Below are 27698 nucleotides of genomic sequence, written 5' to 3' on the forward strand. Positions count from 1 at the left end.
ATAGCAGCTAAAAACCCTGGGGTACCCAGGGCACAATCTTCAAGCCCAGAAAGATAGCATTCTGGGGAGTCTTTGTGGTTCTGGCAAGTAGCACTGGCTCAGCTCTTTGTCTCATTTACCGTTGGTGTGATCACAGAGAATCACTCCTTTTCTGTACCCTGCTAGATAAGCTCAGTGTCTGCCACTAAGGAGTTAGGGAAGATTATGAGACACAAAGGGCCAGCCACAGTGGGCATGGAGGCAACACAGCCTGTCACTGTCATCCTGATGGTGTTAAGGGGCTGCCCAGGCAGGAGGGTGATGGTTGTTAAGGTCAGTTCACCTTGACCTCTTTGTCCTCTATGCCATCCGTCCTCAGGAGGAGATGACCAGTGCCCTGGCCACCATGCGGGTAGATTATGACCAGGTGAAGATCAAGGACCTGAAGACCTCTAACAACCGGCTCCTCAATAAGCGGAGAAAAAAACAGGCAGGCAGCTCCTCAGCTTCACAGGGCTGCAACAACCAGTAGTCCACGGGGTCTTGGAGGAGTCAGGCCTCAACCTGTGTGACAGACTGCATTGTGCTGAGGTTCTATCAGAGGGCTCAGGGTCATTTTAACACAAGGATTATTTGTTGTTTTTTACTTAGACCTTTGAGATGGCAGACCTGGACTCAAAATTTTCAGAGCCACAGCCCAGACTCTGGCCCCAGAGAGGAGGAGGGAGCCCCCTGCTAATCAAAGCACTTTTGGCCAGGGTGGGACATGTCCTGCTCTGACCTGGGGACATGACTTTAGCCTTCTAGGCCACTGGGAATTGTGGCTGGGTTTCCCTTCTTCAAGGGAGATAGCTCCCAGCTGGGTGGGCAGATAGGCTTGGCTCTGAGAAAGGCATCTGGCCATTGGTTGCCATGGTGATCAGGGACAGTGTTGGTCCCCGAATGCTGAGTGTGTAACAAGGGAGGGAGAAGGGACAATCAAGAGTCTACCTCTGTCATCTTGGGGAGTCTGATCTCTCTTACAATGGCTGCCCCTCTCAAGCTCACCCCTCTTTGATCTCCCTGAGACTGCAGGGTGAAGCTTGCCTGCCTCTTTTGGTGGTCCAGCCCTGCCTTGCTGCAGCCTAAATCCAGATGGCACTCAGAGCTTTCCCCGAAGGAGTCCCTGGGTCAGCCATCCTATCACTACCCACTACTCAAAGGGTTGTTTTTTCATCTCAGCCAAAGGTGGAGATATTTAATCCTTTCCCACTTTGGAAAATGTCACTGTGATAAAAGTCCCCAGCCCCAGATCTGTCCTCACTAAATCCCAGGTAGGAAAGTCCTTTTACTGATGGCAGGGGCTGTGTTTTAGTATACTTTTGTGAGAGGATATAGTTGGATTCCCATTAGCCAGGCATCTCTTCCCATGCTGTAGGTCAGACCTGAGGTGGTAGAGGGCTGCTGATCTACCTGAGTAGATCCTAGCTACAACCTGAGTTGGAGCAGAGAGAGCTCCTCCTGGCCAATTCAGGATTATCCAGCCCCACTCCACCCAGTACCTGATGCTAAGTACCTGATAGGGTGCCTGACAAATGTCTGACACTCAGTCTAATTCTTTTTGTTTCTTTTTCCTTCCTCCAATGAGTTCTAATCAATGGTTCTTCTGTATCAGGGAGAGGACTTTCTAATAAAGGGCCAGTTATCTTCTGATGCTACAGCTTCTTCCTTTCATATCCAAAGGTCTGTCATGAGCTGAGGAAAGGGGAGACTGGGCCCTGAGTTTTTCAGAGGAAATTCCCAAGTCAATGTTTTTTCTTTACAAGGGGATGGGTCACAGAAAGCCAGTTCCAGCCCCACTGACAAAGGGTCAATGGACAATAAACAGGCTGCTCCCTCCTTCTCAAAAAGGAACTACAGCCTTTGTTTGTGTTTGTCATTGTTTTTGTTGTTTTGTTTTGAGACAAGGTCTCACTATGTAGTTCAGGCCGTCCTTGAACTTAGTTTGTAGTCCAGGCAGGCCTCTTAACACCCCAAAATCCTCCTGCCTCACCCTCCCAAGTACTGGGATTATAGGCATGTACCACCATGCCCAGCTTGGAACTACATCCTTAACACACAGGTACTTTTCAGTAGGGTAGAGGGCCTTGGGCTCCTCGCAGACCCTCTCCTTTCTCTCTACCACCAGCAGTAATGGGCCAGGGCACGGTTGGCCTCAGCCATCTTGTGCATGTCCTGCTTCCTCTTTGTCATGGGGCCCTGATTATGAAAAGCCTACAGCAGCTCATGTGACAACTTCTCTGGCTTCAATGTCCACCGGTGCTTATTATCTTGGCGCTCAGTGATCATCCACTTCATGGCCAATAATCAGCGACGTCAGTCAGGTAGGGGCACAGGGACCTGGTAGAAATGGCCATCCCTGAGGATGGATATGAGGCCAATAACAGGCTCACAGTTTTTCAGTACTTGGTGGAAGATGATGTAGGGATTACTTTTGATGGTTGCCTATTCCTCTGCAGAAGCACCACGGTACTTCTCAAACTGCTTCCTTTTCACAGCTTCCAGAGTCTGGGTCATGAGGGATCTGGCCAGTATTTTATTTCCTCCTTTCATCATCATGTTGGTTAATGTGCTGACCATTGGGTCTGCAGACACAGAGCATGTTGTTGTCACTGGGGCTGCTTCGATGAGCTGAGTCTTCTTGAGCTCCTGGTCATATTTCTCCTCCTCGGTGAGCTCTGTCTTGGGCTTGCAGTAATGTCCTTTATCAACTAGAGGATCCCTGAATTCAGGACCATCGCAACTCCATCTCACCTGGGTTGGCTCTGAAACATGCCAGACAGTGCAGGTGACTCCTGGGGCTAGGCCAGGCCAGGACCACCCACTCAGTATAATTCTTGGTTCCTGGCCTCTCTCACTGACTGGGAAATCCTAGACCAGTGATGGTGAACCTTTTAGAGCTTTCAATGATACAAACAACCTGCTGTGGCATGAATGTCATAGGTTTATCACCACTGCTCTAGACGGTGTCAGCCAGATCAGTGCTGCCGAGTTTTATATCTAGATATTAATAAACACCATTTTGGCATTTTCTCCTGGTTCCTGGGCTTCTCTTTGTGTACATGGATGGACAAATGTGGCCAAAGAGCAGCTGTACATCCCTACTAACGATTTCACTCTGGCTAGAGAGGGTGCCTCAGGCCTGGTAAACATTCCAGGCTGTCTCCAGAGCTACTGCAGCCTCACTAGGCATGGAAAGGTCTGAGGGGCTGAGGGATGGCAGCTGCCACATGCCCCCAGCTCTGTGCCACCCCTATGCACTGTATGTGTGACACCTACTCCTGGCCCTGTGTGTGCCAGCGTCTGCCCACAGTGGCCACCCCCAGCTGCGTGCCAGCCTGCTGAAGGGCAGGCAGAGTGCCTGCTGCAGTACTGAGCTATTTTCAGAAGCTGCCAGATTTCCATTTGGCAGCGAGAATATCGAGGAGGAGAGGGGGCAGGGTGCTGGAAGACTGTCTTTTCACTACTCCAGCAAGAGTGCACCCTCATCCCTTGGGAGCTCTTGCGGGCAGCCTTAAGGTAGCTCATTGTGGCATTTTTTCCCCATCTTCAATCTTGAAACCTCCCAGTTTTCCACGAGCTCATCTGGCATAGGCAACGCCCCATCCCGGGAGTGGGGAAGGTGTGGAGATGTAAGAAGACAGGACAGGCAGCACTCAGGAGATGTTTTGCTGCTTCCCAGCCCAGTGACCTTGGAAAAGTCCTTCAGCTTCCCTCACCTCCATCCATTCCTGCAGCTTGTGTACTAGAGATGAGAGCACCCACCTCATAGAGTCATCTGGGCATTCAAGCAGACATGTATGGGAAGCACTTAGTGGTGTGATTGGGGCATGGCTCATGCCCAACTCCCATTAACCACTCCAGCATCTTTATCCATCAGGAAGGAGAGAAATACCTAAAATTGTCTGAAGAAAAAGTCCAACCCCAAATCTATCTCTGGGACTTTCTTTCCAGAAAAATCAGGCCTTCTCCACCCATGAGTGTTACTCCCAATGGTTTGTCCTCCAGGATAACATCATGTGGGCCTTCAGGGCCTTAGTTCTAGTCCTACACTTCAAAGGAGGGCAACTAGATGAGTTTGAGGATCCCTGTGAAGTCTGTGGTTAAGCCCAACCCTTTGATTATATTCGCTGTCTGGTGGAATACTGGCCAGACTCAAAGATGTATAGAGTCCATCTAGTGGGCTGGCGATTTAGCTCAGTGGTTTCGCCACCTGCTGTGCAAGCATAAGGACCCGAGTTCGATCCTTGGTACCAAAAAAAAAAGACTATCTAGTAAGAGTTGCAGGATGCAGAGGAACTTCTTCACTTGGCTATTGAGTACCCACTGCACCTGCAACTCCATGCTGACTGCAAAGAAGGCAGCAGTGAAAGTTTCAGACCACGTATTCACCCAGGAGTTTATATTCATGGGGTAGAAGAACAAAACATTACACAAATATGTGTTGAATCATGACCTAGATGTGGTGTGTAAAGGAAAGATATGGCTCTAGCAGGAAAAGGTGTTATGGGGCAGTTTAAACCAAAGGGAGAATTGATGTACTTTGGAGGCCAGGAAGGTTACAGGGTTGAAAGCAAGACACCTGGGCCCAGGACCTCGGGCCCTGTCTGTCCCTTGGCTCTGCTAGTTTAGGCTTCTTACTGGGCTGGCTTTGATCCCCCATTGCATCAACCTTCTCTATAGGTAAGACCACAGCTGCAGAAATCTGGAAGGAGATTGTCATCTGATCAGGTATCCACCTGCCATTCTCAGGGAAGGACTCTTATTGGTCACTTTCGGCCCTTTACTGTTGTGGAGGGAGCATGCCCCTTCCTGTGACCAGGTTGGAGAAGTTCGTTATAGCAGGGGAGAAAATGGAAGGATTGCTCTTTTTTCTCTCATGTTTGCTTGGCCACTTCCAAGAGCTCATGAGAAATCGTGCCCCATGACAAGCCCAGCGCAGGGCCTGGCCCCCCGATCTCTGGTTTTGGATGAAGTTCTTACAAGCCAGGACTGGGAGGTTGGATGCCTGGCTAACTCACACCCCTAGATGGGAGCAAATCTCTGACATCAGCTGCTGTCAGGTAAGCTAAAAAGCCAAGTGGCCACATGTTTACATCAGCTAACCCAGGCATTTGCATGGACTCTATAGTGGTTTTCTTGAGAATTTGCAGTAAAGAATTTCTTAAGAGGGGTGTGTGTGTGTATGTGTGTGTGTGTGTGTGTGTCAGTCAGACAGGGGTGGGAGAAGAGAAACATAGACCTGACTCTGTCCTCAGAACCTGATGCTGGCTGACTTTCAGCAGCCTGCCTCATTGCTATTCTATACCAGTATACCAGCCCCTCTCCACCCTTGCCCTCTATTCAGCCTTTCCACTGCAACATCAGAATTGAGCCTCAAAATGCAGCCTACTGCAGTATCTGCAGGGGTTTCAATGTTTTCAGGCCTGCTTAAAACTCTCCCTAGTGGGCACGGGAGGTGGGCAGAGGGGCTTGTGTGGCTGTCTCCAGACCTGGTTGCCTTAGGCTGAGCTTCTGCATTCCAAGTGGGTCCTCACAGCTAACTTCAAGCTGAGCAGGGTAAAATTCTTCTTTTTGTCCCACTGGGCTGCCAGCATGCTTACCCTTTCCAATTTGGGTCAGCAGATAGGAAGCTTACCACCCACCTGTGTGTCCAATGGGATGGAATCACTTAGATTTACCTGAGGCCTTGGTCAATGCTAATCTCATTTTGAGGTTCTCATCAGTGAGATAAAATGTTGATTAAAGAAGACCAGGTTGCCTATTATCCCAGCACTTGGGAGGCTAAGGCAGGAGGTTTGCCACTAGTTTGAGGCCAGCCTGGGCCATATAGACAGCTCAAGGCCAGCCTAAACTACATAGCAAGACTCTGCCTAAAAACAAAAACAAAAACAAAAACAAAGCAAAACTCTCAAACAAATAAACAAACAACAAAAAAAAGAGGACCAGGTTACTCCAGCATCCTTGGCAGATGTGTTGCCACTAGTTGATGGTCTGTGAAGAATGCTCTGGGGTCTCAGGAGAACCATGTACTTCATAAGGCCTCAATGTCCTTGCTTGAGGGAGGAGTCTTACTTACAAAGGTGGGACAGGGATGTGGTGGAGAAGGTGAGAAGAGCGACCAAGCCCAAAGCCCTTGGTTACCAGCATGTGATAGGTAATGTACCCAGCTATCCAGTACTCTGCCTGCTCCACCTTCCATTTCCCCAGATCTGGAGAAAGTTGCTGGTGACTCAAGGAAACCTGATTCCTCCGGCTCAGAGGAGCTGACAGCCAACAGCCAAGACAGGTTAATTGGGGTGTGGGGCCACCTACTGGTCACCCGGGTGAGTATTCAGTGGACACCTACTATGTGCCAGTATTTGAGGGAACTGTGGGGTAGGAGAGGTACCACAACCTCATAATGAACAGCTGCTGTTTACTGAATGCCTACTGTGTGCCATGACTGTGCTGTCTGTGGCTCATCTTATTTAGTTCTCACATTTTCATGTTACAGAGAACCTGAGCTCCAAGCTCTTAGCCATTGCCCTCTCTGCTAAAGGAGGTCAGAAAAAGGAAATGCTTCTCAGAAAGCTTCCCAGATATGACAGTGTGAACTCAAAGGCAAGTCATATTTGGATGGACAAGATTTAGAGAAAGAGCACTGCAGCTAGCAGGTGCAAGGTAGAACAAGGTGTTCTGTGTGAAGAACTAAGAGTAAGTTTGTTTAACAGGTGAGAGGCAGCCACAGCAGGGGTGTCTCTCATTTCCTCACCCCCTTCCTGAAAAACATCAAAGTAGGGTTCTCAGGGCAAGACAGTGGGCACCTTGTGGCAACTTTTCCCTCTTAGAGCCCCCAAGGGAGAGCAAACAGGTAAAGAAGAGGTGATGGGGCTGAGGAGACAGCTGGAGAGATTGAGGAGCCTGCCTTATCTTGCAAAACCAGCCCCTGCTACAGGGCCTGTGTGGAAAAAACAAGTTATACCCCAATCCTCATGCCCCTCTGGCTCTGCATCCATAACAAATCAGGGAGCATTAACTCTTATACCTGACAGATTCTGTGTGCAGCAGTGTGAGTCAGGCCTCTTAGCCACCCCATGAAACAGCTTCCCCATGCAGGGACCTACCCCAGCTCAGCCTCCCTTTTAGGTGATAGGACTCTGACTCAGGGGCCATGTCTCCCCAGCTTAGCTGCTAGAGTTGAATGGAGGTCTCAGGGGTCACTGAGAAAGGCCAGATGAGAGAGTTACTGGGCTGCTCAGGCCTGGGCCTGGCTAACTACTGTTAATATCTTGCAGCTCAGGTTTTGTGCCTTGTCAGGTACCAGGTATCTCACACATGGCCTCCTTTACATTTCTGCTCTTCCAGTAACTCTCCTGGACATAAATTATGTCCATTTTGCAGAAAAAGTTACCGAAGCTTTAATGGTACTAGAAGTACCATGTTTCTGAATGGTATGTGGTAGGACCTGGGTTTGAACCTGGAACTTTGGGCTCCACAATGCCCTCCCTAAGAGGAAGACCGTCACTGCTAAGAGTCTCAATGTCACTGACTCCTTCCCTGACCTGGTCTAGTTAGAAGTGTCATACACCTGCTTTTCCTCTCTCTTGACCCTTTATGTCTCTGGCTGTCAGAAAAAGGATGCTTGAAGTGATCTTCCTTGGCCTTGAGGCAGGGAGCACCCAGCACCTCTCAGGGAGGTTTAAAGTCAGGGTACTTCTCTGAAAATGAGATGGATGTTGTGCCTTATTTCCACATCTTGGTTCCCCTTCTGACTGTTTTGTGACATCAGACAACCCCCTTAATCACTCAATTTCCTCATTAGACCATGTGGAGAGCAATGCCCCCCCCCCCGACTGTAAGACTGTGAAAGGTAAGGCATGACATTCTACACAGTTCCCAGCATGTCATAAGTTCAAAAAAAGAAAATTCACCTCACACAAGAGGCTATCTGGGGATAATGGTATTCAGGGAAGTGTTGAATCACATGTTAAAGCCTGGAAGAGAGGCTGTCTTCCTGACAGAAGCTGCAGTCAGTGCTCCTGTCTGACTGAGCTGCACACCTGCGCTTGGGGTCTTTCTGTGAAGGCCCCTGTCAAGCTGGGGCCTAGCAGACTGCAGTAGGGCTGCCAGGACTGGTGGGGTGACAGGCAAGGCTCTGCCCAGTGGTAGCTAGGCAGGTCTAGAAAGTCCCTCCTCACACAGTCTTGGAGGGTTCCAGAGACTGTGGGGGCACAGGTGAAGGCATTGCACCAGCTGGATGAGGGAATGGACTGGCCTAGTTTGCCTACAGTGGTCAGGCTTTCCTATGTTGTTGACTGGGACAAGCCAAGCAGATGACACTCTTTCTCTAGTGATAGCCCACAGGCAAAGACAGGGATAAAAGAGTCAGGGAAGCCTTTGAATAGGGGACACTCAGCTAGGACAAATAAGTTGGCTATAAGAAGAGGAGAAGAAGGGCATCCGTGTAGAAAAATTAGCAAGTGCAAAGGCATAGCAGCTCAAAAGGTCTTTGAGTATCTGAGGAGAGAAGTGAGTCACATTGTACCTGGAGAGTGCAGTTCTCTACCAGGAAGGAGAAAGCATATGAGCATCTTTCTGGGAACCAAGTAATAAAGCTTTTTGGAGATGCCTTTTTCTAGATTCTGCCACTGACCACCTAGAACAGGGTCTGGCCTAGGGCTCATGATAGCCTGACCAGATGTAACCTGTCCCTTGACTCTATAGAGAGAACATCAGATCCTGAAATGGCTTTACTGTCTTATTGTTGGCAATAGAATGATCCCACTAAACCATGGATACAAACCTCCCTGGTGCTGGTAATATCAGCAAAGCCAACAACTGTGTCTGTTTCCACAAGAAGCAACAACTAACCTCTGAAGATAGATTCTTTAGAGATAAGGCCTTCCCGCTGGTCTTCAGAAAGAAGGGGTCAGTTACTCTTAACTTCTGTAGCTGGAGTTTGATCTCATTGGAGTTGTGTGGGTGCTTGGGTGAAGATCCTGGGATGGGGTGAGCAGAGATTCTCAGGAATAGTGCTGCACCATAATCTCAGCCAGCAACAAGTTCCTTCTCCACCTATCACATGAATCAATGCAGGTCAGGGGCTGGCCTAGACTGGAGGTATTCCTTCTAGGATAGCCAACCCTCCTCCCATATCCACCTGTCAGGGCCCAACTCTGGACAATTTTCTTCGGATACTCTGGATGTCAGATGGGTTTCCTCAGAAGACCTAGGTCCCATGGAATGAATCCTTCCTGACTGAAGGTGCTTGGAGGATAAGGTAAATGTAGAAGGAGTTTAGTGGGGGAGAAAATGGCTGGTTTATGCCTTCTGAAAGGAAGGTAGTCAGAAGGAGCTGACTTGTCCAAGGTCACACAGAAGTTTAGTAGCTGGACTTGTGAATGAAAGAAAGTTTCTGGAAGACAATCCCAATTTTGAGGCCAGGACATCAGAACTATAGGGACCTAGAAGAACTTGTGGATTCCAGCTTCAAGATTTCTAATGTTTCCTCCACAGAGTCCAATTACCTGGAAGGAGAAATCATACTCTTTGGGCCTCTGTACTTTCTTGCTTCCATGCTCACCCTCCTGGGTTGGCAAAGCTCAGCCCTCCATGGACAGGAATGAGTCTAGGAATAGTGAAAGTCAGTCAAGTATGTTCAGAAATGGCTTTGGGACCTGGGATGAATGGAAACCTCTGGATAGAGTCTGAGAAAGTCAGGGTTGGAACATGCCTTGTCGTATTTAATTCTAGTTTTATAAATGAGAAAACAGAGGCTCACAAGTTATCTTCTTAGTCTAGACTGCCCCTGCCTGCATGAGCAGATTTCCTGGCCTCTCGTTTGGCCACCTTTCCTTCCCTGGCCTCTGAGTTCCTTCCCAGGTCCCTCTGGCTCTCACCCTTTTCTGCAGAGCTGTTTTCCCTTTTTTACTTCTTTGTGGGTAAGGACTTTCTCACTAACTGTACTTGAGGGCTCTGTGGCTTTGAATTAGGCTTCCGTGGGTTTTCTTCCCAGAGGGCTTTGGATGAGAACAGCATCAACATTTGTCACTGAGAGAAGGTATAAGGGGTTTTGCCTGTGGCCAGAGACAAGACTGGGTATCTGGAGAGGCTGGTGCTGGAGTTGCTGGGCTACTGGGACCCAGAGCCTGGAGGGTTGAGAGTAGGACTTTCAGGCCCCAGGTCTGCCCTTTACAGGTTCTGGAGTCCAGGGCACTTTGAGCCTGAAAACACTGGCTCCTGGGCTGGCTGCTGATGTTCCCCTCCTTGTTACTCTTGGAATTGGAACTGCCCAAAGGCTGGACACACATGAGGGACTTCCTGGCTGCACTTTGTAGTTGTGGAAATGTTGGAAGCCACGGCCATTTGGAGTTGGAATCTCTATTCTCTGGCTGGAGATGTGGCTGGTCCTGTCAGGCTCCATACCAAAATGTCTTCTCAGAATCAGGGATGTTGCAGGTCCTGGGAGTAGAGTGGCAGCTTTGCTTGGTGTTGGGACATGAAGTAGGTTTTTTGGAAGGAAGATAGGACTTTGAGGTGGTCAGAGCAGAGAGGGCACAGCATGCTCATGGGAAAGATCTTGCTGTATCTGGGGATGGGTCCAGCCCAGGGTGGGAAAATACATGTCAAGCTGAGTACAGACATTGCTTTGGAGACAGCAGGGAGCCACTAAAGACCCTTACACTTAAATAAAGTGACGGGTTGCCCTAGTTATTTTCTTGTTGCTGAGACACAATACCCAACACCTACAATGTAAAGGAGAAGAGGTTTATTTTAGCTTATAGTTTCAGTCCATGGTCAGCTGGCTCCGAGGCAGTAACAACATGGCAGAGGGACATAGAGAGGGAAAAGCTACTCATATCATGGGAGCCAGGAAGCAGACAATGAAAGGAGCCGGGGACAGAGATAGATCCTTCTAGATAATGCCACCAGTGACCCTCCTCTTTCAGTCAGGCCCCCATTCCTAACAGAATCCACTGATAAGTATTATCACTCCCACTTCCCAAAAGCCCAACTTCTGAACATGTGAGCCTTTTAGGGAACATTCTAGATCTAAATCATAACACAAGTTAAGAGAGTGATTGGGACATCTTCACCTGGGGTTGGAGGTGAGGAAGCAGGAGAGGGGAACTCACCTAACAATCTTTCCTGGACCTCTCCAAGGGTGACTGAGACTGTGGCTGGATGCTCAGGGACAGCATCCCAAGCTGGGCAATTCCCAAGCAAGTCACAATCAGTCCCTGGCTCATGCTCACCCTTGGTTAGAGACTTCCTCAACAAGCAATCCTTGGGACCATCTTAAACTGGCCTAGGTGTTTTCCGGGCAAGCCCAGCCATTCTTATGCTTCCAGCCCTGTGGTTGTCCCTGACCTGGGACTTCCTGTCCAGGGGAAGGAGGGAGGAAAACTCATGTTATTGACAGATGGATGTTGAAACCCATAGCTTTCCATTCCATCTCTTTTGCCCTCCCCACCCGATAGATCTCGTCCAGGTCATCCCACTCCCTCCATCTTAGAGCAGCCTGGGCAGCAGTCCTAAGAGGCAAGTGTTTGCCTTTTCATCCATTTCACACCTAATGCCTTTTGATGAACCAAGTCTGCTTTTACTTCACGGTCCCTGCTTGTCCCTTGACTTCAGAGTTCCTGCAGCCCTGAGCCATATCAGAACCTTCCTGGAGCCTCCACCTTTAGAACCTGCCTTAGCCTGGAAGATGCCTGCATTTACTACAGGTTCTGTGGGTAATGTTTCTCCACTGGTGTGTTGGGAGCCTGGATCCCAGGATGTACTCATAGTGGTCTCTCTGGTCAGTGGTTGTCACCGCTAAGGCACCTTTACCTTTCCTGTCATTCAAGAAACCCTTGGCATTCTCTTCACATCAGGACAAGAGCACAAAAACATAATATATATTTTGAAAGTGGGAGAAAAAGAGAGAGCCTCCTCTACTTCTTTCTTCCCCAACATATCTTCCACAGCTTCTAGTCTAATCCCAGTGGAGTGTCATAGTCCTTGGTCTGGCTCTGCCCACTTCAGGTTCTGCAGAATTTCCAAGTTCAGCCCCTTGAAGATTGTGGCCCCTGCTCTCTACTAGTATAGAGAAGGAAGACTGGGGTATGGTAATGCATGCCTATAATCCCAGCAATCTGGGAGACTGAGACAGAAGGATTGCAAGTTTGAACACAGGCTGGGAAAATCAGTGGCTTAGCAAGACACAGTCTCAAAATAAATAACAAAAAAAGCCAGGGATGTAGCTCAGAGCAAAGGCAAGGAAATGCCTGGAGCTCTGGGGCTGGCTGTTGTATATGTGATCTTGGATAGGCTTTTTTCCTTCTCTGGAATCTGTTTCCTTGGTGGTGAAATGGCCCGAGTGATACTCACAGGGTTATTTGGAAAATTTAATGCGATAGTATATGAGTACAGAGCTGAATTGAAAATCTAAGAGGTGAGTTACTCTAGGATAGGGGGAGTAGAATAACCTGGACCAGGTCTATTGTGTGGGGAGGGGGAAGGAGGTGAAGGGGAAATAGCATCTGATATGACAGGGAGGTCTGGTGAATTAGGAGTCCAGAGGCTCCTGTGCCATGCTGAGGTCTCTGCTGAGCAGATACCGAGGGTAGTCTGTTGTTTACCTAGAAGAATTTATAATAATCAAAATCCTGGGATGTATAGAGCCAGAGAAAATACTATTTGGACAGTGGCCAGCCTGGAGGAAGGAGAGAGTAGGTGCAGGGAGCAGGAGATGGAATCTTCCTCTCCGAAGACCACAGCTACGCTCATGAATTTGAGTCATCCTGCAGACCTTAAGTGTTGGAGAAGGGGAGGTCAGTCCCATATTCCTTGCCTCTAGGACTAGTTGACTAGGGGAGAAAGCTTCCTAAGCAAAAGATGCATGTAAGTACACAAGGCCTTCAGCCTTCTGCTCCAGCCTTGTGCCCTGGCAGACCTATCCCATCTCACCCAGCACAGATCCACACCCTTCCAGCTCTCCAGAGATAAGTTTCTGAGTACAGAAGTCAAAGCCTGGATTGAACCTGTTGAATGAATAGGATCAAATACATTCTTTCTATCCCCAGGCTGAATTTCTCCAACCCCTCCAGACCACATTCAAGGAAGAGTTACAAAAATGTCCTCTTGGTTCCCAGAGGAATAGAATGCAGCTGTTTAGGTCTGTGATGGGCTCATAAAATTGTCTACTGGCCAGTGTTACGCTCAAACAAAAAACTTCTGAATTTTGTTTTTGAGGCCCTTAGAAGAGAACAAAATCTCAGACTTAGCTGGGGTGGATGTCCATGAGAAGAAGGGACTGTGTGTGAGAAAAATTATAGGGGCAAAAGTGAAGGAAGGCAGACCAACAAGGAGGCTGCAGGATTCCAAGTGAGAGGGAGGTGGCTTGGGTTGAGAGATCTTGGATGGATTTGGAGTTGAAGTCCCAGAACTCACTGTGGAATGGATATGTGGAGAAGGAGAAAGGATGACTAGTAGTGATAAGCCTGAGCTGCTGAGGAACTAGAGGTGCTGGCCACTTTTCCTTCCCCAAGGTACTAAAAGACACCAAGGTATCAGGAAGGTAGCTGGATTGAGGGAGCTTGAGCCATAACATTGAGAGACATCATAATCTAGTTGGGGTCCAAGGTCACAAGACCAGGCAAGACAGGAAAGAATGGGAAGTGAGATGAAAAGGAGTCTCAGTCCTGGGGCAGAGGTTAGGGAGATATGAAGATATCAGAAGAGTAGAATGAGCGGGGCACCCAGGCAGGAAGAAAGCTAAGTGTATGGTCCTGCTTCAATATGCATAGCGGATTGATTCCAGGACATCCTGTGGATGCCAAAACCTGTGGATGCTCCAGTCTCTTACATAATATGGTACAGTATTTGCATATAACCTGTGCAATTCTCCTGTGTACTTTAAATCATCTCTAGATCACTTATAATGCCTAATACAATGTAACCACCGTGCTAGTAGTTATTATGCTGTATTTTTTAGTGGATGATGACAAGAAAAGTTTTTCTGTGTTCAGCCTAGACACAATCTTTAAAAATATTTTCAATCCACAAGAATTTGTTGAATCCACTGATCTGGAAACCACAGATATGGACAGCTGACTCTATAGTTTATTATAAGCTTGTAAAAGCAAGTGTGCCAAGAAAGAAATGGTCACTGTGTTGGATACTGCTGAGTAGGAAAAGTAGGACAAGGACAGAGAAACAATCATCAGATTTGCCATCACAGACATCCTTGATAGCATTAATGTGGGATTTCCATGGAGCAATAGGGATGAAAGTCCAAATGGGCAAAATAGGAGCTGCCAGTGTGAAGGTAGAGGCAAGGAGTACAGTGCAGGGGGATGACTGCCTTTTTCCAACCATTGTGTGAGAGGCACTGAGGGGCTCTAGGCTTTGCCGAGTGACCACAGCCCTCAGTCATCACAAAGAGAAAAAGGCCTTGTGTCTTGGAAGTCAAGGCTTGGGCTTGCCAGGGTAGATTAGTAGATGAGTGGGGCTGGGGAGGATGAGGTAGATATAGGAACCCATGCCTAATGCTGTCTTTTCTCTGTATAATGACAGCCTGGCTTTGAGATATCATCTCTGCTCATTGCCAGGAGGGTAGAAAGGTGGGCTTCAGTGCTGTCCATCTCTGTGCTCTGCCTGTGTGTGTTATGCTTCTGAGGAAGCTGCACTGTTTTATACAACTACATTCCAGAAAGAAAGACAGAGGCACTTCTTAGTATATATTCCTCTGATTTGTATCTACATGTGTTTATTCTTGCATAATCACACATTGTGAGCAGTTTCAGGCCTATTATTTTTCCACTGAATGTTACATAAATATATATTCTCTATGTTGGTATATGGCTTTCATGGATATTATTGATTACATAAAATTCACATAATACGCCCCATGTTCAATCAATTCATCCTCTACTGGTATTCATTTGAGTTATTTTCAATATTTATAGACAGCATTGCATTGAATATCTATGTAAATGGAACTTACTCTGATATATTCTCATAGAACTAATAGATTTAGGATTCTTGATATCTACTTGCTATTTGTTGGTGGGAGGACTGACTGGACCCACTCACTTAGAGTAGATCCCTTACTCTCATACACTTGTCTGGACACTATCATTTATTTTTATTGTTTTACTTTGATGGGTGAAAGAGGGGTCTCATTGTAGCTTCAATCTGTCTTTCTTTGGTGGTTAAATAAGATGCTGATTTTTCTCAACTGTTCATTTACTGATTCTACTTCTCCTCACTGGAAAAAATAGTTCCCATCAAGTGATCCACATTTGCACCTTTCCCAGTAAGCTTTCTGAATGGTTAACCAGGCTGTCCTCAGCTGGTGGAATGGTTCAAGATCAAATATTTGTGTCCTCCTGCATGTTTCCGCACCTCTAGCCAGTCTTCAACAGTCATATTCTTCCACTTGAAGGCCTCACAGTGGCCTCATATAGACTGTCTTGTAACCCTTCATTGACTGCCTGTAGTCACTTCCCCTGGACTTAGAAGAGCCTTTGGGAATATATCTTGACCAACTGATTAGTCAACACTGACTGCTCACAATTCTCCACAGTCTGCCTCTATCCACTTGCCACCTCTCCCAAGGCAATCTTGGGCTCTGGTTACCTTGTCATTGCTTCCTATTTAGGTATGTTTCTCCCTCTCTCTTGTGCCTTGGTTTATGAGACCTCCTCCAAGAATGCTTCTGTTTACTCTTGGGCCATATCCAACTAAACTAAACTCATCCTCTGAGACCTTGCCTCCTTGGCTAAGCCTTCCTGGATATTTTAAAGCCACTCAGCCTCCTGTGCCTCTGAACATCTGAAGGATTTATAGTCTATAGGGGCTCTTTGAAAGGGCTCCCAATACTCCAACAAATAGTTCCTTTTCCCTACTCAACTTCTGAACAAATTGAGAAAGAAAAACTGAGATGAAAGCCAAATTGTCATCTTCTTTAGTGATGGAGGCTTAGTGAAAGAGGCAGTTTAGAGTGAGGTCAACTGGATATGCAAACTGATGTGAGAATTACCCCTTTTCCACTTCACTCTAGTCTCACATGATCTGGGTGAGAGAGGCCCCACATGTCACAGTCAGTGGAGACCCACACATGGAAGGGAACATGAGGAGTAAGAAATCTGACAGAGCTCCTCACAGACCATACCCCAGGGGAAAATGTTAAATCCTGTCTTGAATTATAATTTAGTCTATCTATGGGTTTTGTCACTCTGGCTACCTTTGAGTTCCTTGAGGCCCAAGGAAGGTACAACTTCTTATTGTCATAGTGCCTTCCAGTAGGTAAAGAAGACTCGCCGTTAGCAAACTCCTTCTTCCCATGTCTACCCACTCCAACTAGATCTGAGATTCTGTTCTGTTTTGAAGACCTCATTTCTCTACTGAGGCATGCCTGAGTGTGCAGGCAGAACCTATAGGAAGAAACAGGGATGTAACCACTATCATTGACTCAGGTCTCAGTCAGGATGGTGATAGGCCCTTTTCTGAGAGCAAGCTTCATGAAGGTACAAGGACTGAGGGGACTATTATCCTTGGTGTCCTTACACTAGGATAGAGGAGACAGCCAAACAAGAGATTGAGATAGCACAGGCATGCTTTGCTCAACTCATAAGAGTTGTGCTAAGAGTCTCTTTAGGGCTTCTAGTAGACTGATTAATGAATTATTTCTCATCCAAGGCAGAGAGGATTAAATATTGTGGGCTGGATGTAGAAGCCCATGGCCAGAGCTAGGTTACAAACTTCACTGCTCTGCTGGCTGCTGCTTTCTAGAGGCATTTTGAAGCCCACCTGGTAATGCCTGGATTCCAGAGCTGTGGGTGCACACACATCATTGTACCACATAGAGTTAGAAAAAGATCTCTCTAAAAATAACCACCGAGGAATATTTAATTTGATAGCAAGACTGTGACTAATCCATGAAACAAAGAGTCTGTGTGACAAGATGCAGTACAATAATGGGGAGAAATTCATGTTTGACCTTTAAGCAAGTGCAAAATGAAACAGATCTATACCTCAGCAGCTGAGGATCCTGTGGGTCAAGGGAGAGTGGCTATGAAGAGGGGATTTGGGGGCTGGGGATTTAGCTCAGTGCTTCCGGTGCCTGTTTCGCAAGCGCAAGGTCCCGAGTTCGATCACCGGTACCAAAAAAAAAAAAAAAAGAGGGGATTTGGGCTGGGGATTTAGCTCAGTGTTTCCACCACCTGCCTCCAAAGCACAAGGACCCAAGTTTGATCCCCAGTACAAAAAAAAGAAAAAGAAAAAGAAAAAAAAAGAGGGGATGAGAACTGATGGAATAAATAGTTCTTGAGGGTACTGCATAATGGAAATAGCTTAGGAAAATCAATACCTTTTGGTGTTAAATAGAGAGAAGAGGCTAGCACTGAGCTAAATGCTGGCTGAGAAGAGGTGGATGCTGCTAGCCCAGCTGGGCAAAAGTGAGCAAACTGGCTCTTTTAGGCTGGCTTGAAGGAGAAGCAGTTCCCACAAATACAATGAGAACCAGAATTTTTGGCAACCAATCTGAGCTGGTAGAGAGGGGAGCAAGGTTCCAAATATTTAATGAACATTTACCCTGTGCTAGGCTCTGTGTTGAGAGTTTTGCAGGTATTATCCTCATACATATTCTTTCTAGAGAAGCTATTATTTTTACTTGACAGAGGAGAAAACTGGGTTTAGAAGTTTAAACCACTTGCCTGGAGTCATCCAGCTTGGAAGTATCTAGAGCTGGATGTGAGTCTACTCCTGACTCCAGAACCCTCAAGCTCGATTTCTCACTGATAGTTCACTCTGAACTTGAAAATCTCCAAGACTGTACATCAACAATGAACCCACTAAGAAAGGAATTAGGAAAACAATCCCATTCATGGTAGCTTCAAAAAATTTAAATACTGGGGCCAGGGATTTTTCTCAGTGGTTCCGCTGCCTGCCTCAAAAGCGCAAGGTCCTGAGTTCCATCCCGGGTACCAAAAAAAAAAAAAAAAAAAAAAAAAAATTAAATACTTAGGTACTAACTTAACCAAGGAAGTGAAAAATATCTATAAGGAAAACTATAGCACTCTGAAGAAAGATTGAAGAGGACATTAGAAAATGGGCAGATATCCTACATTCCTGGATGGGCAGAATCAATATTGTCAAAATGACCGTATTATCAAAAATAATACTTGGATTTTATGCAATTCCAGTCAAAATACCAACAACATTCTTCACAGAACTAGAAAAAACAATCCTAAAATTTATATGAGGCTATTTATATGGAGCCAAAGCAATCCTGAACAATAAGAGCAAAGCAAGAGGCATTACAATTCCATATTTCAAGTTATACTACAAAGCTATAATCATCAAAAGAGGATAAAAAATAGACATGTACAGCATTGGAAAAGAATAGAAGATACAGAAACAGCCCTTTTCACCTTTAGTCTGATCTTTGACAAAGATACTAAAAACAAATGCTGGAGAAAAGACAGTCTCTTTAACACACGGTGCTGGGAAAATTAGTTATCCATGTGTAAAAGAATGAATCTAGACCCATCCGTCTCATCCTAAGCTAATATAACATCAAAATAGATCAAAGACCTACATATAACAACAGATGCTGAACATGCTGGAAGACAAAATATCTAATTCTTGAAGACAAAGGCATAGGCATAGTTCTTTTTGAACAGAATCCCAAACTATACATGAAATAATATAAGAATAGCATTACCCCAAATTAAAAAAAACTTCTGCATAGCAAAGGAAATAGATTGAAGAGATAACCTACTGAATGGGAAAATAATTTTACCAGCTACTCCTTGAAGAGAAGACTAATATTTTGAATTTATAAAGAACTGAAAAAAAATTAGACCTCAAAAAACAAAAGACCCAATCAAAAATGGGCAATTGAAATGAATAGGCACTTCTTAAAAGAAGTGCAAATGACCAATAAGTACATAAAAAGCTTTTCAGCATCTTTGGCCATTAAAAAACAAAAATCAAAACACTGATATTCCATCTTACTTCAGTAAGAATGGGTATCATCAAAGACTCAAGAAACAACAAATTTTGGTGAGGTTGTGGGGATAAAGGAAACTTCTACATTGTTAATGGGAATGTAAACTAGTAGAACCCCTATGAAAATCAGTATGGAGATTTCTCAGAAAACTAAAAGTAAAAAACTTCAATTTGACCCAGTTATACCCTTTCTGGGTATCTTTCCAAAAGAGTTAAAGTTATCATATTATAATGATTAATGAATACTCATGTTTATAGCAGCACAGTTCACAATAGCTAAATTCTGGAAGTTACCTATACTGTATGCCTATCAACAAATGAATGGATAAAGAAAATGTGGAAAATATACACAATAGAGTACTACTCAGCCATAAGAGGGATAAATATGAGTTATTTGTAGGAAAATTGATGGATCTTGAGATATAATGCTAAGTGAAGTAAATCAGACACAGAAGGTTAAATATCACATGGTTTTTCATATGAGAAAGCCAAAATATAAATAATTTAAACAGCAAAATAAAGATGGCAGGAAACAGGAAGATTTTGAAGATGGGAAGATCTGGGAAAGGAAAAGAGGGGAAAGGGAAAGAAGAGTAAAGATGATCAACATGCAATATGTGAATGTACCAATTCCCAAAAATGAATGTAATTATTATATGTCACAAACATATATTAATAACAAATTTTAAAAAAGAAAAGAAAAAGCCTAAGCCTGGCCTGATAGCCTGGGATCATGGGTGGGAGGCTGAGGACAGGTGTGGTTTCAGTGGGGGCTGTCTAGTGATGAGTTCTCATAGAAAATTGCTGAGATTCCTGGCATGGCAGGTTTCTATATGGGATCATTTCTCTGATTGTTCTATAATTCACGACTGCATATTATAAATTTTGATCCATTGCCTTGGGTTCTAATTGGAGAACATTCTCCATTTCATAGAGTTGCTTTCTTTAGTGGTGACAAGGGGAATACTGTTCCTGCCACTCCCTGGGTAGGGATCCTATGTATTCTGAGTACATCCAACGTATGCTCATATGAGAGTTTGTTAAAGATTTTTTTTCCATTCTCTAATAAATATTTATCAAGAAAGAGATCAACAACGGTCTTTGATTAGATTCAGTGCCAATTGGTGTCTGGCATGCTTGGCATTATTCTGTCCCTGGCCCCTTTGCATGTGCTGGGTTGTAGGTGGCAATCAAGGAATTAAGGCTGCAGCTGAAGCAGTGGTCCCAGAAACCCTCTTAGACACTGGAAAGTGACCTGGGCAGGGAAGTAAATTGTTCTTCCTCTTTGAGCTTGGGAGATGAGGCCTGGAGTTTGAGCACAGATGTGCCATCTTGAAAATAAAAGAAGGATTGGCTCGAGGAGAGATGCTTGGAGTAGTCTTGGGTTAGGCATGGTCCTGGATGTCTCTGCACAGACTTTCTTGGGTGCTCAGAGAATTGGGGAATATCCAGCAGTGCCTCTAAGCCCAGTCCAGGGAGATGGACCTTTTCCTAGGCTGTTCCCTCGAGAAGCCCAGAATATCCTTGAGGGGCCTGGTCTTATTCATGTCTCTTATCTTTGCTTCTGACCCAAGTCCAGCAACGATTGTTGCTCTAATGTCATGTGATCCAGCAAGGCTCTAAGACCAGACTCTGCCTCCAACTCTAGCCACACTTTTCCCACTCTCCAGTTACTTGTCACTCACACAATACATGTTGTTTTCCATTCTTTGGCTACATCAAGGTCCTCCCCTGCCATGTCTACTTCCCTAAATGCTGTTCTCTTTGTCTAGAACACTTTATCTACTTCTTTACCTGGCTGATTTATCCACATTGACAGGTTCCAGCTTATTGTTTTTTTTTTTGTTTGTTTGTTTTTGTTTTTTTTAGTATCAGGGATCAAACTTGGGACCTTGCACTTGTGAGGCAGGTGGCAGCACCACTGAGCTAGATCCCTGGCCTGACAGGTTCCAGTTTAGCTATCATTTCCTCCAGGAAGTCTTCCTTGACTTGCAAACTAGGTCAGGCTTCCTGGCTGGTGCTGTCTTTGTTCTTATGTCTGCAATTAGAGGTTCACTTGGGTAATAATTGGTCCAATGTCTTCCTCACAACTAGATGGTAAACTCTGTGATGGGAAAGACCGTGGACATTTTCTGACCTGAAACTTGCATAATAAGTGAGCAAAACTTTTTGGAGAATAAATGATTCAAATTTCTCACACTTCAGTCACATAACAATTCAAACATGGGGTAGCTGGTGCTGTACCAAACAAACAGGCTTTGTTTTGCAGTTAATGAATTAGTGAAGGCATAGCAATTGATTGCTTTTTATGTGTAGAGAAATTATCTCTGTCCTGATTTTCAATATCTGTGCTATTTTGGGCTGTTTTTCTCTTTTTGGCCTATTTGTATTGCCGCAATAATTTCACCATTTGGCTTCACAGAGGCCCAATAACTATTACAAATAAGGTTCCATAAAATTTACTTCTTGACATTAGAATGTTTTGTTGCTAATTACTCTCTGAGGTTTTTAATTTCAATCCCTCCTAGGTGATTTAGTGCAGAAATTCAAGGGCACAGTTATTTCCCCCAAAGGGAAAGGAGAACTAAGTAATGCCAAGTTTCTATTTGCCCTACCTTCTGGTAGAGCTATCTCAGTTTTGATTCTATCTATTGTACTTTATCCTGGCCAGAAAAGAATAAGTGAACAAAAATCTTACTGGAAAAAAGATATAAATTCTTGGGGAAAAATAAAAGTACTCTTTCACTAATGTAGTCATTTGAACAATATTTATTGAGTACTTATGAGGTGTGATCCAAAAATAAGATGAATGCTTAAATTTTTAAAAAATTAAGTAAAAGACATTACCATGAATCCCTCCTCAAAATACTCCCCCTTGCTTTGAACACAGTTACTCTGTCATTCTTTGAAGCACTTCTGGAAGTTCTCTCTTGTGTCTTTAGTTGTGCTGTTGTGGTTGCCTAGATGTTCTGAATCAGTTCAAAACATTTACTACCTTTCATGGTCATTTTGACTTTCAGGAAGAGCCAGAAGTCATATGGTGCCAGATCTGGTGAATAAGGTAGTTGAAGACATACAGTAATGTTTTTACAAGGCTGCCGTTCTGTTGGCTGGCAGCATTCATTATATTTTTTGTCACACCTTGTAAAGACAGTCAGAAAAGAGGACTGTCAGAACTGCTTCAGAAAGTGGCAAGAACAATAGGATAAATATTTTCAAAATGAGGGGGATTAATGGCAATCTGTCTTTTACTGTAATACTTTAAAAAAGGTTAAAAAATATTCACTGTATATTTTGATCACACCTTGAATTATGCATCAGATTCTGTGTTCTAGGCATGGAAGATGAATAAAAGAATACAACATGTTGCTGTCTCCAGGTAGTTCACAGAGTTGGGTGGGCAAGAAATGTTGAAGATTCTCAGGCATGTCTGGGAGTGAATCTCATGGTGGAACTTGGTAGCAAAAGCCCATCCAGAAGTGTCATATCAGTCTCCAGGGGTTGAAATGAGGGGAACTTTGGTTATTTTTCATTTGAAGACACTGTCTAACTGGAAAGAATGTGAATTTTAATAATATTTTGAATGGGTTGATAAAATAGGAACAGATGGTTAAAGTTTGTCATTTCAGGAAAAATAATGAAATATTGCACAGCTGAATCTGCCTCTCTTTCACACTCTTCCCTATCCCCTCCCCACCGCAGATACACTCAGATGCATGAAAATTTAAAGCAAAATACTAATAATATCTTTTAGCCACTTTAGGTCTCCATACCCAAAAGGACCCTAACTTTTTCAGTCATTTCTATGTTACTGTGTTAGCCTTTTATTCCAATGGTGCATCCTGAGAGGAGCCTTTCTACAGGATATTGCTTTGTGGGGATATAAGAGATGGTGGGGAAGTGAGACTTGCCTGAGTGTCTCTCTGCCATGAAGAAAACTGGCTTTGCTTTATTGACCAGAGCAGATGTACTCTTTGAGGAACTCAGCAGGGTAAGTATGAGTTGGGTAAGATATCCTATCTACCAGCTCCTAGGATTTTTATGAGTAGAAGCTCTAACTGCTGACACGTTCCTGGTCAAGAGAAAGCAGATCCTCACCATTATCACCTGTACTTTCTTGGATTTATTCCAGTTGCACATCTCTGAAGTTTTCCTTTTATTCTGCTTGGACAGCACATTAGATGAGATCAAACGCTGAGAGAGAGACATAAGCACTGCTTTGGCACTGTTGCTAGAAACTCTTGGGAGAATGAGCATTGTGTACCATTTGCCCATTGCTTGCCGACTTCAGTAGCAAGAGTCTTCAGAATGCTCCTGGATAAACATAATCTTTGTGGCCATACATTGTTTTATGAGCTGAGTCTTTAGCTTGGCTGGCTCCTTAAATGCTGCTGTCTGATTCTCCAGGCAGCAGAAAACAAGGAAAGAAGAGCTCACCGAGCTTTGTGGATGGCCAATTTCACTTGCCAAAGGTGATGGGGAATTTACCCTTATGGAATTTGCTTATGACAGAAGAATTGCTGATCAACTTAAATTTCATTTCTGATAGAAAGATGATGCTGTCTGCATTTCTTGTACATTGTTTACAGAATGTGTGTTTGATTATAGGCTATTTTGAATATCCACCAGTCTGAAAGAGTTTCCTGCTGAAAGCATGACTACTTCCTTACTCATCGAGTTTCGTTTATCATTTAAGGTAATGATTAGGCAAACCCAAAAGTAACAGTGACATGTAAGTCAAACTGCAGATTTCTTTGTCTCTTAGATAAATTGCTCTACTATGTTTATCTTTTATATAAGACTCAATAAGACATCTAAATGAATTCTTTTTTTTGATATTGGGGATCAAACCTGGGACCTTGAGCTTGCAAGGCAGGCGGCAGAACCACTGAGCTAAATTCCCGGCCCTATCAATGAATTCTTGATTAAAACCAATGTACCATCAAGGAAATTTACTCAAATTATGTAACTCAAGTTTCTGAATTTGGAGATTTATAATTTGCTGAGGTAAATATCCCAGTTCTCTTTTCCATCCTATTTTATTAAGATCTCAGTAAACATGTAGGCAGATCAATATATACCAGAGTATATATTGAATTTCTGTTAGGTGGCAGGCACTATGTTAGCCTAAAAACTAAAAAACAGTTCTTTCACTGAATAAGGAACATGTTTGTCTATGTGCAATGTGGACATACTCCATTTCTTGGAGGAAAGTGGGAAGAGAAAGTGCTTCAGGAAAGACTTTGATGGAAGAGAAGTATGCTCATTAACAAGGGCAGCTGGGGAAGTCTTCCTGGGGAAAGTGATTCTGAGACAGTCTGAGGATAGTCTATAAGTTCCAAGGGAGGAGAGGACATGGGCTGAGGGATACTGTTGGCAAAGGCTCAGGGAGTACCAGGGAAAGGTATATGCTTGCATTTGGAGTTGGGATGGCCTTGGGGAATTCTGGGAGGCGATAAGCTCAGAAAACAAGAGCTTCAGGGGCTGAGAATCAGGTAAGTAGCACTGAAATAGAAGGACTCGGATGATTCCTTTTTGAAGTCAGATTGAGAGAGCAGGAAAAGGAATGGGGGCACGAGACTATCAACAAGGCAGGTGTTCCTGTGGCAGCAGAAGGAATCCATGCAGTAGGACACAATGATAATGGGTCTAGACAGGAGGCAGCAATAGCAGCACAGTAGGCTCCTGGGGATCCTAAGAAGCAGGCAGTGAAACTGGATGATAGCAAGAACATGAGGAAGAGTGAGTGGACTGAAAGGGGGTCAGTGTGATGAGGGTGTTGATTTTCAGAGGCAAGCTGGAAGTTAGCTCATATGCTGGAGGGGCACGGGTGTGTGCGTGTGCATGTGTGTGTGTGTGTGTGTGTGTGTGTGTGTGTGTGTGTGTGTGTGTAGTGGATTGAGAGCCTAAGGGAAAGCTCAGATCAGATGCTATGGGAACAGGAGTGCAGGTGCAGTTCTGCTGAAGGCCAATTCTCCACTATATGTGCTATGCATTTTTGTTTTATCCCAAGAAAATAGTCTAAGTTTAGTACAAACAGCAAGAGTGTAAGAGTCAAGGACTTATTAAATGTTCCTCTTCTTACCTTGTCCCCTTTCTTTTCATTCACCAGGATGAATGCCCTCCTATCCTGTAGCTGAGGTGTGCAATCATGGTGTGGACAATTTTTTTGGAGGGAGTCTGAAGAAACTGTTATCTAAGATGGATTCATACTGGAAGCAAGAGAGCAAACTGGGAAAAATGGCCTTAGGCTCTGTGATTGTCATTGTGTACATTAGACAAGACAATGAAAGTAGAGGATGAAATAAGACCTTTCTGGTTGTTCAGAAGGCCTGTGTAGCTTGGCCCCACTTACTGGACAGAGCTTCCTGGAGAGAGTTTTTCGAGAATGTGGCTTCATTCCATAGTATTGCTTTATGGTGGCCATTGGGCAGGGGGATCTATCTTCCTGGGAGTTAGTTACATAAATAAAGACATCTCTTTTGTTATGCTCTTGGAATCCCTTACCTTTCTCCCCGCAAAAGATGTATCTGGCTATTGAGAAACTAAACATTCACAGAACAGACATTTTCTGGACAAGACTGGGCAGCCTTTATTGGTGGGTGAAGTAGTCCAGAGATCAAGAGGTGGTAGCAATAATTCAGGTGAGCACTCTCAGGCCTGAGAGAAATTACCAGTTACAAAGGACACTTTGAAGGAGGAATCAGTAAGATCTGGTGATTACCAAGATACTTGTGTATTAGTCTTAATTCCCACTTGACAGCTATGCACCTGTGCTGGGCTGGGTGCTGAGGCGGCTAGAAAGATGACAAGCCTGGTGCTTGCCTACAAACTAATAAGCTGACAGCCCTATTTTTTTGGGGGTGGGGAGCAGATGAAACACAGATGAACACAGAATCCTAGACAAAGGAGGAAAGGATTGCATTTGCTGGGTGCAGCATTAGGGCAGGCTTTCTGGAAGTGAGGTGCTGAGCTGGGCTTTGAAGAGTGGGGGTGTCCAAAAGTGACAGTGAAGGATGACATCAGAGTTTTGACTTGATTGTGCAGGTGAGAGATGGATGAATCTGCTGGAGTTAGAGCTGAGAGAAACATCACATGGTCTAGATGTAGGTGGAAAGTGGTCCTGTAATTGCTGTTTTTTGACGAAGTGGTTGACTGGGTGGTCCGTCACAAGATGACTCTTGTAGTAGTGTCAGAATGAATCCATTCTTAGGGAGGACAAGGAGGAGGAAAGTTTTTGGGAGGGAGCCAGAGCTTAGGAGAGCATGGAAGGCAGAGACTCAGGAGCAGCAGAGGTAGTGCCCTGTAGAGAAACTCCTGGAGCTCACTAAGGAAGTGTTTTTTTTTTTTTTTTTTTAATAGGAATGCTGCTGTGATTGTTCAAGTCCTAGATATTCATCACACTGGCCAACCTAACAAGAAACCAGGAGGTGCCAGGGGCCACGGCCTAGGTGGCGTCATGGGGATCTGGGAGTGTGTGCACCCCACTCAGTTTGCAAGTGGCAACCCTGCTCTGTGGGGTGGCAAGGATTAGGATATCTTTCAGAGTATAGGGCCATGACAGCACTGTGGCTGGCACCAGGATGAGTTGGAAAACGGTGTTGTCCCCTCCTTTTCTGGATAGCCCCTCTCTGACCACAGGGCCACTGGCCACCTCGGTGCGCCAGGCAGGAGGAAGCAGAAGCCAATGGAGGTTCTCTAGGCCTTCCACCTAACGGACCTTGCCCCCTCCCGCGGGGTGGGTAGAGGGGCTGTCCTGCCCAGGCCAGGCAGTCCACTCTCCTCTCGCGGATTTCTCTTGGCTGGCGCGCGGCGGCAGCGCGTGGATTCGCGCGCGGGCTCGGGGTAGGGGGCGCGAGCCCTCCCGCGCCAGAGAGCGGCGCATGCGCGGGCGTCCTGCGAGCCAGCTAAGGCGAGCCGCGCCGCGGCAGCGGCTGGAGCCCGGCGGCTGGAGCCCAGCGTCTGAGCTGTGCGGAGCCAAGTGGAGGCGCGGGAGCGGTGGTGGAGGACAGGTGGTGAGCCCTCGCCTACGCTGCCAGGAGCTCCAGGGTTGTTCGCGAAGCCTTGAGGTCCAGACGTGGCGGCGGTGGCGGGGGCATCCCGGACGCCCTGCGAGGGATGCGCCGCCCACTGCCCTACGCCGCCTGACCGCCCCCGCCTCGTCTCGCGGTGCGCCACAACTGGGCCCGTGGCTGCTCCCGCCGCGCTGTCGCCCAGCCGCCGTGCCCGCGTGATCGCGCCCGGCCCGGCCATGTGGACCCCCACGGAGGAGGAGAAATACGGCGTAGGTAGGTGAGGCTCCCGCCTGGCAGCGGCTGGGGATCGGGGCGGCTGGGGGGGACGCGCCAGACTCCCGGCCCGTGCTAGATTCGTGTTCTTTCGCGTCCGCCGCGGCCAGGAGGCTGTGCGGCCTCCGCGCAGAGCGAACGCGGGGCGGTGCAGGCGGGGGTGGGGGCGCGGTAGGCGCGGGTCCCCGCTCCGGGAGGGCGGCAGGGGGCGCTGGCTGCGCGGCCTCGGCAGGTGGGGGCCTCGGCAGGTGCGGCCCGCGGCAGGGAAGAGGCGGGCCCGGCTCCGCAGTTGCTCGAGGTTCCTGGTGTGGGGCGCAAGGCAGTTTACCCATGAAGCTTAATATGAGGATCTGCGTTCTTGGCTCCCAAAGCTCGATTTTAATGAGTTCCCGTACCTCAGTTGATGAG

At 45.9% G+C, this 27698-nt stretch overlaps 2 protein-coding genes and 1 pseudogene across 2 annotated transcripts in view; 2 read left to right on the plus strand and 1 right to left on the minus strand.

The window, feature by feature from the left end:
• Positions 1 to 25490, plus strand: part of Mapkapk3 (MAPK activated protein kinase 3) — a 53461-nt gene extending 27971 nt beyond the window's left edge. Inside the window, exons 11-12 of the mRNA XM_004834159.3 lie at positions 359 to 23698; positions 25115 to 25490. Of these exons, the coding sequence (XP_004834216.1) occupies positions 359 to 511 (153 nt within the window). The 3' untranslated portion in view covers positions 512 to 23698; positions 25115 to 25490. The remainder of the gene's footprint in view (positions 1 to 358; positions 23699 to 25114) is intronic.
• LOC101712292 (small ribosomal subunit protein uS7m pseudogene) lies at positions 2137 to 27255 on the minus strand (annotated as a pseudogene).
• Positions 25640 to 27698, plus strand: part of Dock3 (dedicator of cytokinesis 3) — a 633495-nt gene continuing 631436 nt past the window's right edge. The window contains exon 1 of the mRNA XM_004834160.4: positions 25640 to 27290. Coding sequence (XP_004834217.2) covers positions 27254 to 27290 — 37 coding nt within the window. The 5' untranslated portion in view covers positions 25640 to 27253. The remainder of the gene's footprint in view (positions 27291 to 27698) is intronic.

This window comes from Heterocephalus glaber, unplaced genomic scaffold, assembly GCF_053883595.1.
Source record: "Heterocephalus glaber isolate CG9 unplaced genomic scaffold, H.glaber_assembly_v1.0 deba00001504, whole genome shotgun sequence".
Classification (NCBI taxonomy): domain Eukaryota; kingdom Metazoa; phylum Chordata; class Mammalia; order Rodentia; family Bathyergidae; genus Heterocephalus; species Heterocephalus glaber.